This window comes from Rana temporaria, chromosome 7 (genome assembly GCF_905171775.1).
Source record: "Rana temporaria chromosome 7, aRanTem1.1, whole genome shotgun sequence".
In the NCBI taxonomy this organism is placed as follows: domain Eukaryota; kingdom Metazoa; phylum Chordata; class Amphibia; order Anura; family Ranidae; genus Rana; species Rana temporaria.
In genome coordinates, this window is record NC_053495.1 from 177228118 (window position 1) to 177245973 (window position 17856).

Consider the following 17856-nt stretch of genomic DNA (forward strand, 5'->3'; position numbering starts at 1 on the left):
ATGAATGTGCCTGGGACAGACCTGCAAAATGCGGGACTGTCCAGGGCAATCCGGGACACGTGGTCACCCTAGTGAGCTAGGGTGTGGCTCCAATGTGCCTCCTGTGCTCCTCCATTCAGAGTGGGGGGGGCACACTAATACAGGAGGTGTGCTCCTGGCCAGATCATCAGGTAAAAACAGTTGGTAAAAGCCTAAAAAAAAGAAAACAAATGCTGCCACCACAGGATTGGTAAACTGCAATATATTAAATTTTTTGATTTTGTGTTTTATTTACCACATTTAGACATAGAAGTGTTAAAAAAACCTCCGTACTAGAGGCTCAGATAGCATATAAAATAGCACAAGGGGTATGAAGGAAAACAAATTGCTTCTTGCTACTGTAAATGAGGGTAAGTAGAAGTCATGACTGGACCTTCAAACCTCACAATCCCAAAAATTGCCTTCACTCCAGTTATACTGTGAAATGTAAGCAGTGATTGGTTATTTTAGGTTCATTGCGGTTTGCCATATTGTATTAAGTTCATACATTGCGCATGTCCCCTCCTTTCCTAGCTGGAACGGCGGATTCGTCCAGAACTATACACAGTGGATGATGACAATTCCTTTAACTCGGTCACTGTTACTGTCCAAAGTCATTTCAAGCAAAATATCCCCATAGAAAAACATTGATGGCGAGGAGGATGACAGCGTTAACATTGCACACGTTTCTCCATAATGGCTCTTCATCAATACTGGTCAGCTTCCTCTGTAACTTCTCCTCTTCCTCTTTAGACAGCTTGACTTCAGGCTGCATAGACAATCCACAGAACCAGAAACCAACCTTCTTCCACCAGGGGAACGAAGCGGCTGCAATCAGAATGCGGCAATTATCATTACAAGAACAGGACATGGAGCAAAACCCTCCTCTGAGAAGTCTGGAGTGACCGGGCACTGCCCGGGTGTGCCCACTCAGTAAGACGGCCCTGTGACCTGACTCTTCTAATCTGCAGAGATGAACCCGGAATCGTGCTAAACTTTCAATCTTGGAGCTGACATTCTGCATCCACCCTTCTCACTGCTACTTGACAATTAGCATAAGGGACATTACTTACAATCAATGTGAAGTGTCCCGTGTGCTGCTAGCTGAGAATTTTGTTGAAATTCTCAGTCCTCTGATCCCCCTGCCCCTGCAACAGTAATCTTGCAAAGCTGCGGATGTTAATATGAGCCAAAGAATCTGTCGTATGAGTTTGTCAAGAGTGACGACTATGCCTGCCCCCACCCTCCTATTCATAGAAAATGTACTACAGTGGAACAGCATATCTTAGGCTGCATTCTTGCGATGGCCGCTAATTGCATACTAACACCGATTCACAACGTTGCGCAAGCCCTGCGTACGCAATTTATGTTGTTTCCGTACGGCGGTTTTTGCGTAGCAGGGGCAGCCAATGTTACGTATACCCGTCATTCCCGCGTCGCGAAATTTAAAATTTATGTAGTTTGCGTAAGTGAATCGTGGACGCCATTCACGTTCACTTTGAAGCAAATGACGTCCTTGCAATGTCATTTGCCGCAATGCACGTTGGGAAAGTTTCCCGACGGAGCATGCGCTCTACGCTCGGCGCGGGAAAGCGCCTAATTTAAATGATTCCCGCCCCCTACGGGATCATTTAAATTGCGCGCGCTTGCGCCGGGCATTTTGCCGGCGCGCCCACGCAATTTACGGAGCTTCTGCTCCGTGAATCGAGGGCAGCGAAAAAAATTGCGGGGGCGCAGGGCAAAATCGTTGCCCTGTGCCTCCGTAATAAATGCGCAAATCTACTTGAATCCGGCCCACTGCTCCTTCACCGTTCCAAAAATGCTGCTAGCAGGACTTTTGGAGTGGTTCTACCAGCGCATCGCCTCAATGTGAAAGCACTCAGGCTTTCACACTGAGACTGCAGGGCAGGAGTTTTTCAGGCGGTATTTAGGCGCTATTTTTAGCGCTAAACTGTCTGAATAACTCCTCAGTGTGAAAGGGGTCTAACTCAGTGTTGTCTCGCAAAACGAGCAGTAATCAGGCGAAAGCGGCGTGCAATACTACGATTGGCCTAATTGGCTGAATTCTCGGAAAGACACAGAAATACTCAGTTTCCAAGGTTCCTCTGGCCTTTCCGGCCGTTTCCAAGGCTCCCTGGCGCCCCCCACCACTGGCATGACATTGAAGTTATTGCGGAACAAATCATTTTCGTTTCCATTGACTTCAATGGGGAAACTCGCTTTGATATGCAAGTACTTTGAATTACGAGCATTCTCCTAGAAAGGATTATGCTCGTAATCCGAGGTTCCACTGTATAGCCTTCTATATATTCTTAGCCTCCATGAGTGAAAAATTATCTATGAATGGACCTTTTATTCATCCACCCATCTTCCATTTTACCTTTACAGACAGTTAAAAAGATCATTGTAGTCCTGTTGCTAGCTCTATAAAGTGGCGTTGGGCCTAACTATATGAAGGCAACATCAGATGGGTGGTCAATCAACCACATCTCAAGGAACCCCTAGACCCCTCTACAGAAACCCTTGTTTTAGACTAATCATCACACTATATCTTCAATGTTTTTTTGCAAGGTTTCATAGGAATAATAATCTTCTCACTCACCATTGTCCGCTGATTTCCACTCTTTGATGGATGAACTGTCATTTATAACTTCAACTTGTGGTTCTACTGATTCCCCTGCTGCAAGTGTAAACAAAGGCTAATGTTAAAATGTGTACTCTGATGATGAACCTGTGGCCATAATATATAAATGTATTCATATTATTAACAAGCATTATTAACAAGCACTAAATGAGCTTTAAAACAAGCCCTCACTGGCCTTTCTAGCTGCATATATATCGTGCAGCAAAGTATAAAAAGGGGAAATGATAGCTGGAGTGTCCCCTGGAAAACTGACGCCGGGGAAAGATAAAAGCAAAACCCCAAAAGATAAAACACCAGAAGCAAGAAGTAAAGAAAAAATCATGGGTACCCCTGAGAGACAACAAAAAAGGACAACACCCCCTGAAGATCTACAACTCCCCCCTACAAAGCAAGATATGGCTGACATGATTGATATGATCTGCCGCCTGAAGCGGACTAATAAAGGTGAGATGGGAGCAACAAGGAAAGATATACACAATGTTCTGCAAAGAGTTGAAGGGATAGAAGAACAACTAGAAGAACATAAAAATGCAATATCAGAACTAAGAGAAAGAGCTCATAGGGACTGGATAGAGATAAGAAATGCCCGCTATAAACTCGAGGACCAAGAAAATCGCAGCAGGAGGAGAAACCTCCGGATAAAAGGGCTCCCCGAGGAAGTTAAAGATGAAGAATTGGGTGACGTACTTCGTGAACTGTTTAATGTTGCTTTGAGCAAAGTATAAATTATACTCAGAATTCAAAGCAGAATCAGTTAAAGCGGAGTTCCACCCAAAAGTGGAGTTCCAACCGCTCATTTGTCTCTTCCCCCCCCTCAGTTGCCACATTTGCCACCTTTTGGGGGGAGGTATCCTGTTACCACCTCCAGGAGTCTGGAGCACGGCCCATGATTTCACCAATCTTCTCCCTCCTCCTCCCCCTGCCGCTGGGCCAGTAGGAGAGATGAGCGGAGCTTTACACATGTGCAGTAGGGTTCCCAGCGTGAAACCGTAAGGCTACGTTGCCAGGTTCCCTTACCCGCAATGGCGGCAGGAAATTCACCCGACAGATGATGGAAACATCAGCTTCGGTGCTGACATCACTGGACTCTAGGACAGGTTAGTGTCCTATCGTTAAAAAGCCAGCAGCTTCAGTATGTGTAGCTGATGGCCTTTTATTTTTGCAGCGGTGGGCGGAACACCGCTTTAAGTTGTTGTAGTCTTGTCTCAGCAATTTAGCTCACGTTGCTCCCCCTTGCTAGAGCTTCTGTTCTGTGTTTATATTAGAGCAGTATTTCTTAAACTTGTTCCAGTCAAGGCACCCTTTCAAACTATGGACAATCTCAAGGGCCCCATTCTAAAATGTAAAAACTTTTCTAATGGTGCGTTCACACGATCGGACATTCCAACAACAAAACCGTGGATTTTTTTCCGACTGAATGTTAGCTCAAACTTGTCTTGCCTACACAAGGTCACACAAATGTTGTCGGAAATTCCGAACGCCAAGAACGCGGTCACGTACAACACGTACACGTACAACACTACGACTAGCCGAGAAAAATGAAGTTCAATGATTCTGAGCATGCGTCAAATTGATTGTCAGAGGTTCTAACTTTTTCACATTCTACCCCAACCTTAAAAAATGTATTTTACATTTTTTTTTTTTCAGCTCATTTGAAGTCTTTTGAGCTGAATCCATTCCAGTTATGAAGTGAGGCCCCAGTTTCTCGGCAGAATTCAGCCAGAAACTCGATCGGAGCTGGATTCTGCCGAGAAACTCAGTCGTGTGTACACTTTTCAGTCCTCGTCGGGCCAAATAGAGAACATGTTCTCTATTTCCTCGTTGTTCAACACTGAACTCAACGAGGAACTCAATGTGTTTGGCACGTCGAGTTCCTCGGACGTGTGTACGGGGCCTAAGGATTGTCTTGGGAGACATAATTTTCATGAGACTAGCTAGTAAATGCTCCTGCAGGAGGTTAGTATATCAGTAGAATAGATGAACATAAAGTACCTGGGTAATTCTCAATAGGCAGGGTGCTATCTGATGTCTTTTCACGTTCCTCCAGGTGGGTATTTTTCTCTGATCTGTTTCGTGTCCACCAAGTGAAACGACCAATCTAAGCAAATCAAGGGAAAATACATGGTTTATGACTAAGAAGAGTAACACTTTGAGAAAGATAATCATGAAGCAGTTCTAAGGACTTTTACCTTCCTAAAATTTGTTCCCGTTTACTGTTCACCAGTTCTTGGTCTAAAGTTGTCACCTTTTCTTCAAGCTAAACCCGAACACTTTGGCGGTACACGGCAAAATTGTTTTTTTATGAGGGAACACTGTGAACTCTCGTGTAAAGGGGGACTTTGATATAAGGGTGTTTCTGCTCACCAAAGCCTCCACTTACTTCAGAGTTTCCAGCATTCCCCTTTAAATCAGGGTTCCCAAAGTCCCCCCTTAGGTCTGGGTCCCCCTTACATAGTTACATAGTTGGTGAGGTTGAAAATGGACATCAAGTTCAACCTATGATATGTGTGTGTGCGAGTGTGCATTTATTTCAATAGTACATTGTATATCCCTGTATGTTGTGGTCGTTAAGGTGCCCATCTAATAGTTTTTTGAAATTATCAATGCTCCTTGCTGATACCACTCTGACAATAAAGAACCCTCTATGCAGTTTAGGGTTAAACGGCTTCTGTTCTATATCTAGTGAATGGCTGTATCTTTTTAAATTCCCTTTCAAAAGTTGTTTCCCTATGCTAGGGTCACCAGTATGGTATTTATACAACGATATCATATCCCCTCTCAAGCGTCTCCTCTCCAGAGAGAATAATTTTAATGCCTGTAGCCTTTCTCCATAGCCAAGGTCCTCCAGTCCCTTTATTAGCTTTGTTGCTCTTCTCTCGACTCTCTCCGGTTCCAGTACATCCCTCCTGAGGACTGGTGCCTAGAACTGGATGGCATACTCCAGGTGTGGCTGGACCAGAGTCTTGTAGAGTTGGAGAATTATCATTTTATCTTGGGAGTTAATTCCCCTTTTGATGAATGCCATTAATCTGTTGGCTTTCCTTGCAGCAGCCTGGCATTGCATGTCATTGCTGAGCCTATCCTTTTCTATACAGATTCCCCCAGAGGTTCTCCCCCTAGCAAGTAACTAGCATTCATATTTTTGGCACCACCCAAATGCACTGAAAGTGTACTTTCAAGTGCAGTCACTGTAAATCTGAGGGGGACATGCAAGGAGAAAAAAAAAGCATTTTAGCTTGCAAATGACTGCATGATAAAATCAGCAGAGCTTCCCCTCATTTCAGATCTTCCCCTCAGATCTACAGCGACTGCACTTCCAAGTGCATTTGCAGTGCACTTGGAGTGCAAAGTGGATTTGCCTTTTCATAAATAACCCCCAAAACTCAAAACACCCAAACCTGTTTCAGAAAACCTATCTTCCCCTATTTGATGGAACTTAGTAGAAGACAGTCTTACCTCCTCATCAGACATAGCTGGGGTAAACAGGCTGATCACAATGCAGACAATTGCTGTGAACCCAAAAAGAAATATTGCAAAATACAAATAGTGAACATCCTTCAGCAAAGCCGGACGGGTGTCCACCTCTCCGCAGTTTGGGGCTCGATATACAAAATCCATTATCATTCGAACCAAACCCACCACCAGCCCAATGATCAGACCCCAGAAGGCTCCCTGCAGGGACAAAAGAGCACAAGTAACCAATGACAGAACTGTGAAGTTACTTAAAGTACATGTAATTTGGGACAAACAAAATGACATAAAGCAAGATTGCAGAGAAGGCAGGTACTTGCCAATTGACCTTGACCTTCTTCCTGATACTGACCTTGACACTAGCCTAAATCTACAGTAGTTCATATCTAGCCATTTTGTGTGTGTGTGTATATATATATATATATATATATATATATATATATATATATATATATATACATACACATACAGTATCTCACAATAGTGAGTACACCCCAGGGGCGGACTGAACATTCGCTCACTGCCCGAGGGCCCCATGCCACTAGAGGGCCCTATCAGGGTTGCCAGCCTCAGTAAAACCAGGGACAGTATGTAAAAATCTGTGTTTTTAAAAAAAAATCCCACGATTATAGCTGCTCGGCCTCTCCAGTATCTTTTCAGTGTGTGTATGTGCATTCTGTGTGTATGTATACTGTGGGCCAGATTCAGCAACAACATATGGCAGCGTATCTCCAGATACGCCGCCGTAATTTCAAATCTGCGCCGTCGTATCTTTACGCCAATTCTCAAAGGCAGATACATTGAAAAAATAGGCTTCCTCCGCCGACGTAACTTGAATACGACGGTGTATAATTGCGTGCATTTTTACGCTGGCCGCTAGGGGCGCTTCCGTAGATTTCAGCGTAGAATATGCAAATGCGCTGGATACGCCGATTCACAAACGTATGTGCGCCCCGCGTATTTTTTTTACGTAGTTTGCATAAGGTTTTTTCGGCGTAACGTTGCTCCTGCTTCTATGAGGCGTACGCAATGTTAAGTATGGACGTCGTTCCCGCGTTGAATTTTGAATTTTTTACCTCGTTTGCGTAAGTCGTTCGCGAATAGGGCTGGATGTAATTTACATTCACGTCTAAACCAATACGTCCTTGTGGCGTACTTTGGTGCAATGCACACTGGGATATGTACACGGACGTCAATCACGTCGGGTCACCACCCATTTACATAAAACACGCCCCCCTAATCCTCATTTGAATTAGGCGCGCTTATGCCGGCCCCATTTACGCTACGCCGCCGTAACTTAGGAGGCAAGTGCTTTACAGCACTTGCCTCTCTGATTTACGGCGGCGTAGCGTAAAAACGATACGCTACACCGCCGTAACAATGCGCCCGGCTACCTGAATCTATCCCTGTGTGTGTATATTATGTGTCTGTGCATGTATACTGCATGTGTGTATACTGTGTTACCCCATAATCTCCTATTGCCCGGGGGCCCCATAATCAATTATTGCCTGGGGGCCCCATGAGTTTTCAGTTCACCCCTTGTACACCCCTCACATTTTTGTAAATATTTTATTTATTTTATTGGCAGGTAGGATAGCCTCTTTCAGGAGGAGTTGTTGTTGGCACTCTCTCTGTGAGCGCTAGACACAGGACTCCATATCATTACTGGGAGTGAGGTAGTGAAGATATACTAGATAGGTGGAGAGGGCAATAGCCCTGCATGTCCCTCCTAAACGCAAAAGTGACCTGATGGTGTTTATTAACATTAGGAGAGTTAACTGGAGTTCAGTTGTCTGTTCAAGTAAAGGTACTCCATGTGTAAGGAAAGTGACCCTGTTGGGGGGGCCTACCATAGCCCAGAAAAACCCACCTGGGCCTCCAATATGACCCAACAAAGAGGGAAACATGAAAGAGGTACCACCCAACTACCCACCTATCCCTTACATGTGTGTATGTTATGGCTTGATGTGTGAGGCATAGCTCTCTTTTAGTGACTTACATTCTGCATAATTTTCGGCAGCGAAGCAAAGGAGTGACAATTTTCTCCACTTGCCAATGAGGGAGAAACAAATACAAGCAAATGTTTTCTCTGCACATCTCACTAGGGACAGAATTACCTTGGGCTTTAGAACACCCGTTTTATGTCAGTAGGTGTAAAAACAGGGTAGTGTCTAAGGAGGAAGCATTTATGTTGAGTATAATGCTTATAGCTGAATATCTAAAAGGTGAGAAAAAAATCAATGGTATTTTAACTCTACCGGATCTACCAAAAGAACATTTTGGGTTGACCGACCCTTTGATTGTATAGCTGGGCCCGGATTTACAAAGCACTTACGCCGACGTATCTCGAGATACGCCATGTAAGTGTAAATATGCGCCGTCGTATCTGTGCGCTGTGCCCACAAAACTAGATACGCCTCAAAATAGGCTTCATCCGACCGACGTAACTTGCCTATGCCGGCGTAGAGTGGGCGCATATTTACTCTGGGCGCATTTGCCGCTTCCATTGATTTTCTATGCACATATGCAAATGAGGGAGATACACTGATTCACGAACGTACTTGTGCCCGGTGCATAATATACGCGGTTTGCGTAAGTCCGGCGTAAAGTTATTCCCCATATAGGAGGCGCAACTCATGCAAAGGTATGGACCAGGGAACACAGCCGTCGTATTTTATGTTGTTTATGTAGTACGTGAATATGGCTAGGCATAGGTTACGTTCACGTCGTCGGCAGTGATTCGACGTATCTTAGGCAGTTGTTTCGACGTGATTCTGAGCATGCGCACTGGGATCCGGCCACGGGACGGCGCATACGCTGTTCGTTTTAAGTACTTCTATGACGCTTGGCCCATCATTTGCATGGGGTCACGCTTCATTAGCATGGCTCACGCCCACTTCCACCTACGCTGGCTTACGCCGAGGAAACCCAGCGTAGATTTGAGAGCGAGTGGGAGCAAGTGCATTGTGAATACTGTGCTTGCATCTGTGCGCTGCGCCGGCGTAGCGTATATTCGATACGCTACGCCGGCATAAATATGCGCCAATGTATGTGAATCCGGGCCTTGGTATTTAGACCCTGCAAAAGCTGTAGTACATGACTGACCAAAGTATGGGAAACACAAAGACACCTGGAAGTCAATTTAGGAAATGGTAAATACTTCCAAAACCAAATTAGTTATACGTAGTGTCATCATTTGATGCACATAGTCTCCAACCATGATAAGGACCTATGCAGCCTTACATCTTATTACATTGCCATTGTACAATAGTTTGAAATATTCAGGTGATGCACTTACTGATTCATTAGCTCTCTTGACAAAAATTGCCAAAATAAATATGGCGGTGACCGGTGGGGAGAGGTAACTAGTGACAGACTGCACATAATCAAACAGTAGTCCGCTGTTTGCTGCCTGGATGATGGGGATCCAAAGGATACTTATAGCCACTAGTATGACTATGAAAACTCTGCCAGAGAGAACATAAAACAAAACATTACAGGAAAATGTCTGATAAATATACAAGGTGAAGTTTAAAAAATCTGATATTATGTTATTGCTTAAAGTGTTACTAAACCCAGGACCCTGCATTCACTATATCTGGTCTCCCACAGTACACAGAACATGGAAATGCAATATCTATAGTAAATATAAACTGCTAAATACCTTTTCTTATCAGCAGTATATAGCAGTCTTGTGACTTCTATCAGTGTATGGTTAAAGCTTGTAGGAGGAGTTTTCATTCTACTTTAACTGTCCTATGAGGATGCAGGACCCCTGACCCTCTGTCTGGACAGTGCTGATTGGCTCTGTGCTGAACACATGCACTCCCCCGTAAAAAAGAAAAAAACTCTAGTAATACACATCAAACTGAGCATGTGTAGCTTGTCCCCCTAGCCTCTGTTCTATCAGGAGATGGCTTGGGGTGTGTGGAAGAAGGAGAGGATTAGAGAAGACAGGATCAAACAGCCTTTTTACACAATGCAGAGGATTAATCCCTTACGTTCCACAGTGAATATAACAAGCATGCTTTACTGCATATGCAGACTGAATTTACTGTTGTGGGTTTAGTAACACTTTAATCATGCAGGTTGTTCTGAAAAAATAAATAAAATTCTATAGCATGCTGACATTTAGTGGTGGTTTCTGGCCACTACAGATTGTTTACTAATGGTTTTGTTCTCTATTTTCCTCTTTAGTGCTAGTTGTTTAGTCCTAGCTAGACCCTCCCCAATTCTTCTAAGTTCCCTCAATCAGTGTTAGTTATCAACAGAGATGGGGCTTAGGAAAGTAATTATCTTCTTACACTTCACAAGACTGTAACTGTTTGGATTAAAATTTATTTGGACATTCCAAAAATTATATATATCAAACGCGTTTTGTCACCATGGACATCAAGGAGAATGGCCACTCCGCTTGATGACGTTTAGGGCTGCGGAAATTAACGATTAATTCCTTGATTAATTGTTAATTTCTTTGATCCGCAGATTAAGCTCAGCGGTCTCGCCCATAGGAAAGGCCGTGGCTTCGGCCTAGCTCTGGAGCCGCGGCCATCTTGGTACACCCGGCGGCGGCCTATTAGCGGCGCGCTGACGTCATCGCCTGCTGCCTGTGAGTGTGCTTTCTATTCTGGGAGATGTGGACAATACTGGGGGAGATGCGGGGACATTACTGGGAGAGATGTGTGGACATTACTGGGGGAGATGTGTGGACATTACTGGGGGAGATGTGTGGACATTACTGGGGGAGATGTGTGGACATTACTGGGGGAGATGTGTGGACATTACTGGGAGAGATGTGTGGACATTACTGGGAGAGATGTGTGGACATTACTGGGGGAGATGTGTGGACATTACTGGGGGAGATGTGTGGACATTACTGGGGGAGATGTGTGGACATTACTGGGGGAGATGTGTGGACATTACTGGGAGAGATGTGTGGACATTACTGGGGGAGATGTGTGGACATTACTGGGGGAGATGTGTGGACATTACTGGGGGAGATGTGTGGACATTACTGGGGGAGATGTGTGGACATTACTGGGAGAGATGTGTGGACATTACTGGGGGAGATGTGTGGACATTACTGGGGGAGATGTGTGGACATTACTGGGAGAGATGTGTGGACATTACTGGGAGAGATGTGTGGACATTACTGGGGGAGATGTGTGGACATTACTGGGAGAGATGTGTGGACATTACTGGGAGAGATGTGTGGACATTACTGGGGGAGATGTGTGGACATTACTGGGGGAGATGTGTGGACATTACTGGGGGAGATGTGTGGACATTACTGGGGGAGATGTGTGGACATTACTGGGGGAGATGTGTGGACATTACTGGGGGAGATGTGTGGACATTACTGGGGGAGATGTGTGGACATTACTGGGGGAGATGTGTGGACATTACAGGGGAGATGTGTGGACATTACGGTTATAATCAATCGAAATTTGCTGATTAATCTTTTTTTTAAAAATCCATTAGTTGAACACGAAAATTGTAATCAGTAACAGCCCTAGTATTATTAAATTAAAATAAACCAATTGTACGCTACAATCACCGGTCATTGGGCTGTAGTCAGGATCTCCCCTTCAGGCTGAATCAAAATTACACCTACTTCCCTGGGTATAATGGGCCGGATTCTCAAAGGAGTTACGCCGGCGTATCTCCAGATACGCCGTCGTAACTCTGAGTGCGGCCCGTCGCCTGATTCATAGAATCAGATACGCCTCACAGTTGCCTAGATACGAGCGGCGTGAGTCTCCTATGCCGTCGTATATTTACACTGGCCACTAGGTGGCGCTTCCGTATATTCCCGCGTCGAATATGCTAATTAGCTAGATACGCCGATTCACAAACGTACGTGCGCCCGGCGTATCAAGATACGTTGTTTACGTAAGACATGCGCCGGCGTAAAGTGACCCCCTTGACTAGGCATTGAGCGGGCGTAATCTAATTTGAAAATTCAACGTGATACTGAGCATGCACGCGCATGCGCCATTCGAAAAAAGCGTCATTTACGTGGGGTCATGAATAGTTTACATAAAACACGCCCCCCTGTTCCTCATTTGATTTAGGCGCACTTACGCTGGCACATTTACGCTACTCCGACATAACTTTGGACGCAAGTGCTTTGTGAATACAGCATTTGCCTCTCTAAGTTGCGACGGCGTAGCGTAACTACGATACGCTACGCCCGCTTACATTTACGCCGCCCTACGAGAATCTGGCCCAATAGGTTTGTCTCTACTACTCTGCTTTTCCTGGGCATTTCTCCCATCCAGCAGAAGCCTTGTTTCTTTTCTGCTTGGCCTGCAGAAGTCGCGCCATAGTTGAATAGTGTGTGTGCATGTGTATCGTCACCCCCAAATGGCTGTGGATTTCATAGGAAAGCTGGCCCAAGTGACAAGTGCCGCTCGTGCATGACTTGCCTAAGTCCAGCAGCGCCATATTGGGGTGGTGCCTCCAAATGTTATGGTGCCATCCCTAACAGGGCTACCCAGCAGTGCAAGGTTGCGGAGGACTACACTGCCAGGGACATTTGTTTGCTGGGGACAGACACCTCAAAAAGGGAGCCCTATCCAGCAATCAGGGACAGATGGCAACCTACTATAAATAGTTTATTTGTATTTTTTTTTTACACATATTACTCAATGAATACTGCACCTGCCAACAATCATAAGCTCTTGTTCTGTGGCATTTTTTCGAATACGGGACCAGACATCCAATGTGAAGATAGTGCTGGCGCTATTGAAGATGGATGTGAGAGAGCTCATCAGAGCAGCCATGATTACTGCTATCATTAACCCTTTTAGTCCTAAAATATAAAAATCCATTACAAGTCATTTCTGAATACATAAAAAGGACAGTGGGGGAAGTGGGCAGAAAGTGAGGGTATATCCAGATGGCAGTAAAATCCCCAAAAGGTTTCTAACCCTTCCCTAATCTATCCAGAACTAGGGGAAAAAAGTTTTGGCTTTACATATAGTCATGTGGATGTTAGCACTGCTAATGAAGAACAGACCGTCAGAAACATAAGAAAGTAATCTTCCTAGGTCCAACCTTTGGTTGGCAAATTCCACGCAAAATTCTACTGTTTGACACTGTGCAAAGTGCATACAAAATGCCAACTCCTTATGCCGCGTACACACAACCGTTTTTCGGGTTGTAAAAAATGAAGTTTTTTTTATGTCATTAAAAACGACCGTGTGTGGGCTCCAGAGCATTTTTGACGGCGTAAAAAAATGGCCATTAAAAATTTAAAACATGCTCTAATTTTTCACGTTGTTTTTAACGCCGTAAAAAATGGTCGTGTGTAGGCTTTAACGACGTGAAAAAAACGTGCATGCTCAGAAGCAAGTTATGAGACGGGAGCGCTCGTTTTGGTAAAACTAGCGTTCGTAATGGAGATAGCACATTCATCACGCTGTAACAGACTGAAAAGCGCGAATCGTCTTTTACTAACACAAAATCAGCAAATACAGCCCCAAGGGTGGCGCCATCCGCATGGAACTTCCCCTTATAGTGCCGTCGTACGTGTTGTACGTCACCGCGCTTTGCTAGAGCATTTTTTTTTCTTGATCGTCTGTAGGCAAGGCCGGTTTAACAATAATCGGGTTGAAAAAAAACGTCGTTTTTTCTAGACCATTAAAAATGTCAAGTTTTACGTCCCGAAAAACGGTTGTGTGTACGCAGCATCAGGCCTTGTTTCTGCAAACAGTATGGAAATGATCAATAATTGCAACACACAACTAGAATGATATTATGTTATGTTGATATTATGTTGATATGTTGACATTGGGCCAGATTCAGGTACCGCTGCGCACTTCTTACGGAGGCGCAGCATCCCGTTTTTTCCCTGCGCCCCCGCAAATTATCTGCGCTACGCTTCATTCACGAAGCAGTAGCCACGTAATTTGCGTGGGCGCTCCTCAAAAATGCCCGGCGTAAGGGCGTGTAATTTAAATGATCCCGTAGGGGCGTGGATCATTTAAATTAGGTGCGTTCCCGCGCCGAGCGTAGTGCGCATGCTCCGTCAGGACACTTTCCCGACGTGCATTGCGGCAAATGACGTTGCAAGGACGTCATTTGCTTCAAAGTGAACGTAAATGGCGTCCAGCGCCATTCACGATTCACTTACGCAAACAACGTAAAATTTAAACTTTGCGACGCGGGAACGACGGGTATACGTAGCATTGGCTGCCCCTGCTAATAGCAGGAGCAGCCTTACGCGAAACCCGACGAACGTAAAAGACGTAAACTGCGTACGCAGGGCTCGCGTAGGGTAGTGAATCGGCGTTAGTATGCAATTTGCATACTATACGCTGACCACTACGGGAACGCCCCCTATCGGCCATCATAAGAATGCAGCCTACGATATGACTGGCATAAGAGCCTTATGCTAGTCATATCTTAGGCTGCAGTCGGCGTAACGAGGTTCCTGAATCAGGAGCATTCGAAACGCCGGCGCAGGTAAGCAATTGCGCTGCGTAACTATGGTTATGCAGACGCAATTGCTTTTTGAATCTGGGCCAGTATGTTATGTTGAAAAAAAACGTCGTTTTTTCTAGACCATTAAAAATGTCACGTTTTACATCCCGAAAAACGATCGTGTGTACGCGGCATCAGGCCTTGTTTCTGCAAACAGTATGGAAATGATCAATAATTGCAACACACAACTAGAATGATATTATGTTATGTTGATATTATGTTGATATGTTGACATTGGGCCAGATTCAGGTACCGCTGCGCACTTCTTACGGAGGCGCAGCAACCCGTTTTTTCCCTGCGCCCCCGCAAATTATCTGCGCTACGCTTCATTCACGAAGCAGTAGCCACGTAATTTGCGTGGGCGCTCCTCAAAAATGCCCGGCGTAAGGGCGTGTAATTTAAATGATCCCGTAGGGGCGTGGATCATTTAAATTAGGCGCGTTCCCGCGCCGAGCGTAGTGCGCATGCTCCGTCAGGACACTTTCCCGACGTGCATTGCGGCAAATGACGTTGCAAGGACGTCATTTGCTTCAAAGTGAACGTAAATGGCGTCCAGCGCCATTCACGATTCACTTACGCAAACAACGTAAAATTTAAACTTCGCGACGCGGGAACGACGGGTATACGTAGCATTGGCTGCCCCTGCTAATAGCAGGAGCAGCCTTACGCGAAACCCGACGAACGGAAACGACGTAAACTGCGTACGCAGGGCTAGCGTAGGGTAGTGAATCGGCGTTAGTATGCAATTTGCATACTATACACTGACCACTACGGGAACGCCCCCTATCGGCCATCGTAAGAATGCAGCCTACGATATGACTGGCATAAGAGCCTTATGCTAGTCATATCTTAGGCTGCAGTCGGCGTAACAAGGTTCCTGAATCAGGAGCATTCGAAACGCCGGCGCAAATAAGCAATTGCGCTGCGTAGCTATGGTTATGCAGACGCAATTGCTTTTTGAATCTGGGCCAGTATGTTATGTTGAAAAAAAACTTTGTTTTTTCTAGACCATTAAAAATGTCACGTTTTACATCCCGAAAAACGATCGTGTGTACGCGGCATCAGGCCTTGTTTCTGCAAACAGTATGGAAATGATCAATAATTGCAACACACAACTAGAATAATATTGTGTTATGTGACGGTATACATGGAAGTGGCAGCAGTGCATCGCACAGTGCAACATTCAGGGACTACTAGGCGGAAAACTTCTTAAAGTGGTTGTAAACCCTTACATATACCCAGTGAAGTGATTGGCCTCAATTTATACACAGAGAACAAACAAAAAGACAAACAGATCAGCGCCAATCTGAGTGTTAGTATAAAAGTAACAGACTTTACCCGCAAGTATTTAAAAACGTACTAGACAGTGGTTGTAATCAGGCATATCATGAAGTAGAGCAACGCTGTCCGTTTTTACAGGAGTCAAGAGTGGTTAAATATAGCGCGATCCTGACTGGCTCGGTGGCACCGGTGGGTTCCGGTGTCCCAGGCTGGCTGTGGAGGGCGCCGCCGAGCCAGTCAGGATCGCGCTATACGGAACCACCCTGGACTCCTGTAAAAAGGACAGCGTTGCTCTACTTCATGATATGCCTGATTACAACCACTGTCTAGTGAGTTTTTGAATACTTGCGGGTAAAGTCTGTTACTTTTATACTACACTCAGATTGGCGCTGGTCTGTTTGTCTTTTATGTTTCCACTACCAGAGTTACTTCTGCTCTACTGCCAGCTGACTTTCTATTGTGGATCTCCAAATCATTATCATCCCTGAGGTATTCACCCAGGACATATGGACTTTTTATCTGGACTCATTTTTAATCAATACATTTTTCTAACTATCCATTTTCCAATCCTTACCTTGGTTTGAATCATTTTTATACATCTCTGATGCTCAACCAGGATTATACCATTTCCTTACCAACCTTTTTTTACACACAATCCTTACTTATATGGCTCAGGAATTGATTCACCCATAACAATACCACCGCCCACTTGGAAGTGCCTTGGCGCGACAAATAATATTGTTGTCTTAACAAACAAATCCCTCCTACATAAGCTGTACCTGTTTATCTGCAGTTCTCTCTTCTCGACATCCGTTCAAAGTCCAGATTTTAGAAAGCTTGTATGAGCTGTCAGAAAAAAAGGGGGCGGGGAGCTGAAATGACACTCTGTAGAGCTCAGTGAGGAGAGCTCTGAGAGCTAATTGGCAGGAAGGGACACACCCCCTCCACACAGCACACATGAACAGAGCGGAGGCTGTCAGTCACCTGGAGCTCCCTTCCATGTCACCTTTTTTCTCTTGGTGTCAGGAAAACTTGTAAAAAGTGACTTATGCTGATAGCAAAAGAATAAATCAACAGACAGAAATAAAACTTGGTGCCCTGGATTGAGACAAGTACACACTATAGAGGTATATGCATTGTTAATATTCTATGTCCGAGGTTTACAACCACTTTAACAATGCTTCCATTGAGAATGTAAAAGCACCTCCAGCTTATGTGATGAGTTCCCTGGGTAGGGCCCCAATCCAAGGGAGGTGATACGTATTAAAATCATATCTCGTTGGCAAAAAAATAAAATAAATAATAACACCTAAAATCACATACTGTATGAATGCAAACATGTTTTTAAGACATTTGCATGAGAACTTTTATGGTTGTGTAGACATACATAACAGAGAAGATAAAGTGACATCTCACCGACAGGCATGAGTGTAATTACCAGCTTGGGATAGGCAATGTTGGAGCAGCTCGTTTCAATCTGACAATATTTCCGGCATTCGTCTGGATGAACGCAGCCTATCTCATCTGGAAAAATGGGATGAATGGTAAAGGAAACTTGTAATGAGAGAAATATCAGATCTGTCCCTGTTGGCATCTGTCTGAGAATACTAGTTTCTTGGTAACAATTATGTGTGGGTTACTAACCTAGAACAAGTGGCATGTTAGTTGCAACGCCTGATGCCGCGTACACACCATCACTTTATGTGATGAAAAAAAACGACGTTTTTAAAAACGTCACTTTAAATGACCGTGTGTGGGGGAAATTCGAAATTTCTAAAATTAAAAAAAAAAATTAAAATTGAAAAAGTATTCGAAAATCAAAAATTCGAAAATGAGAAAAATTCGAAAAATAAAAAATTCGAAAATTAGAAAATTGAAAAATTAAAAATTTGAATATTCGAAAGTTCGAATATTCGAATATTCGAAATTTCGAAAATTCAAAATTGTTAAATTCG

The 17856-nt window shown here is 44.4% G+C and overlaps 1 protein-coding gene across 3 annotated transcripts in view; it reads right to left on the reverse strand.

Moving 5' to 3' along the window:
• Window positions 1–17856, reverse strand: part of SLC5A9 (solute carrier family 5 member 9) — a 128519-nt gene continuing 110663 nt past the window's right edge. The window contains exons 9-15 of one of the 3 annotated variants that reach the window (XM_040360535.1): window positions 17318–17425; window positions 12797–12947; window positions 9432–9600; window positions 6119–6334; window positions 4655–4760; window positions 2621–2698; window positions 2–846 (exon numbers count right to left, since the gene is read on the reverse strand). In XM_040360535.1, the coding sequence (XP_040216469.1) occupies window positions 638–846; window positions 2621–2698; window positions 4655–4760; window positions 6119–6334; window positions 9432–9600; window positions 12797–12947; window positions 17318–17425 (1037 nt within the window). In that variant the 3' untranslated portion in view covers window positions 2–637. Of the gene's footprint in view, window positions 847–2620; window positions 2699–4654; window positions 4761–6118; window positions 6335–9431; window positions 9601–12796; window positions 12948–17317; window positions 17426–17856 lie in introns of all 3 variants that reach the window. The other 2 variants (XM_040360537.1, XM_040360533.1) reach the window with 2 other exon arrangements.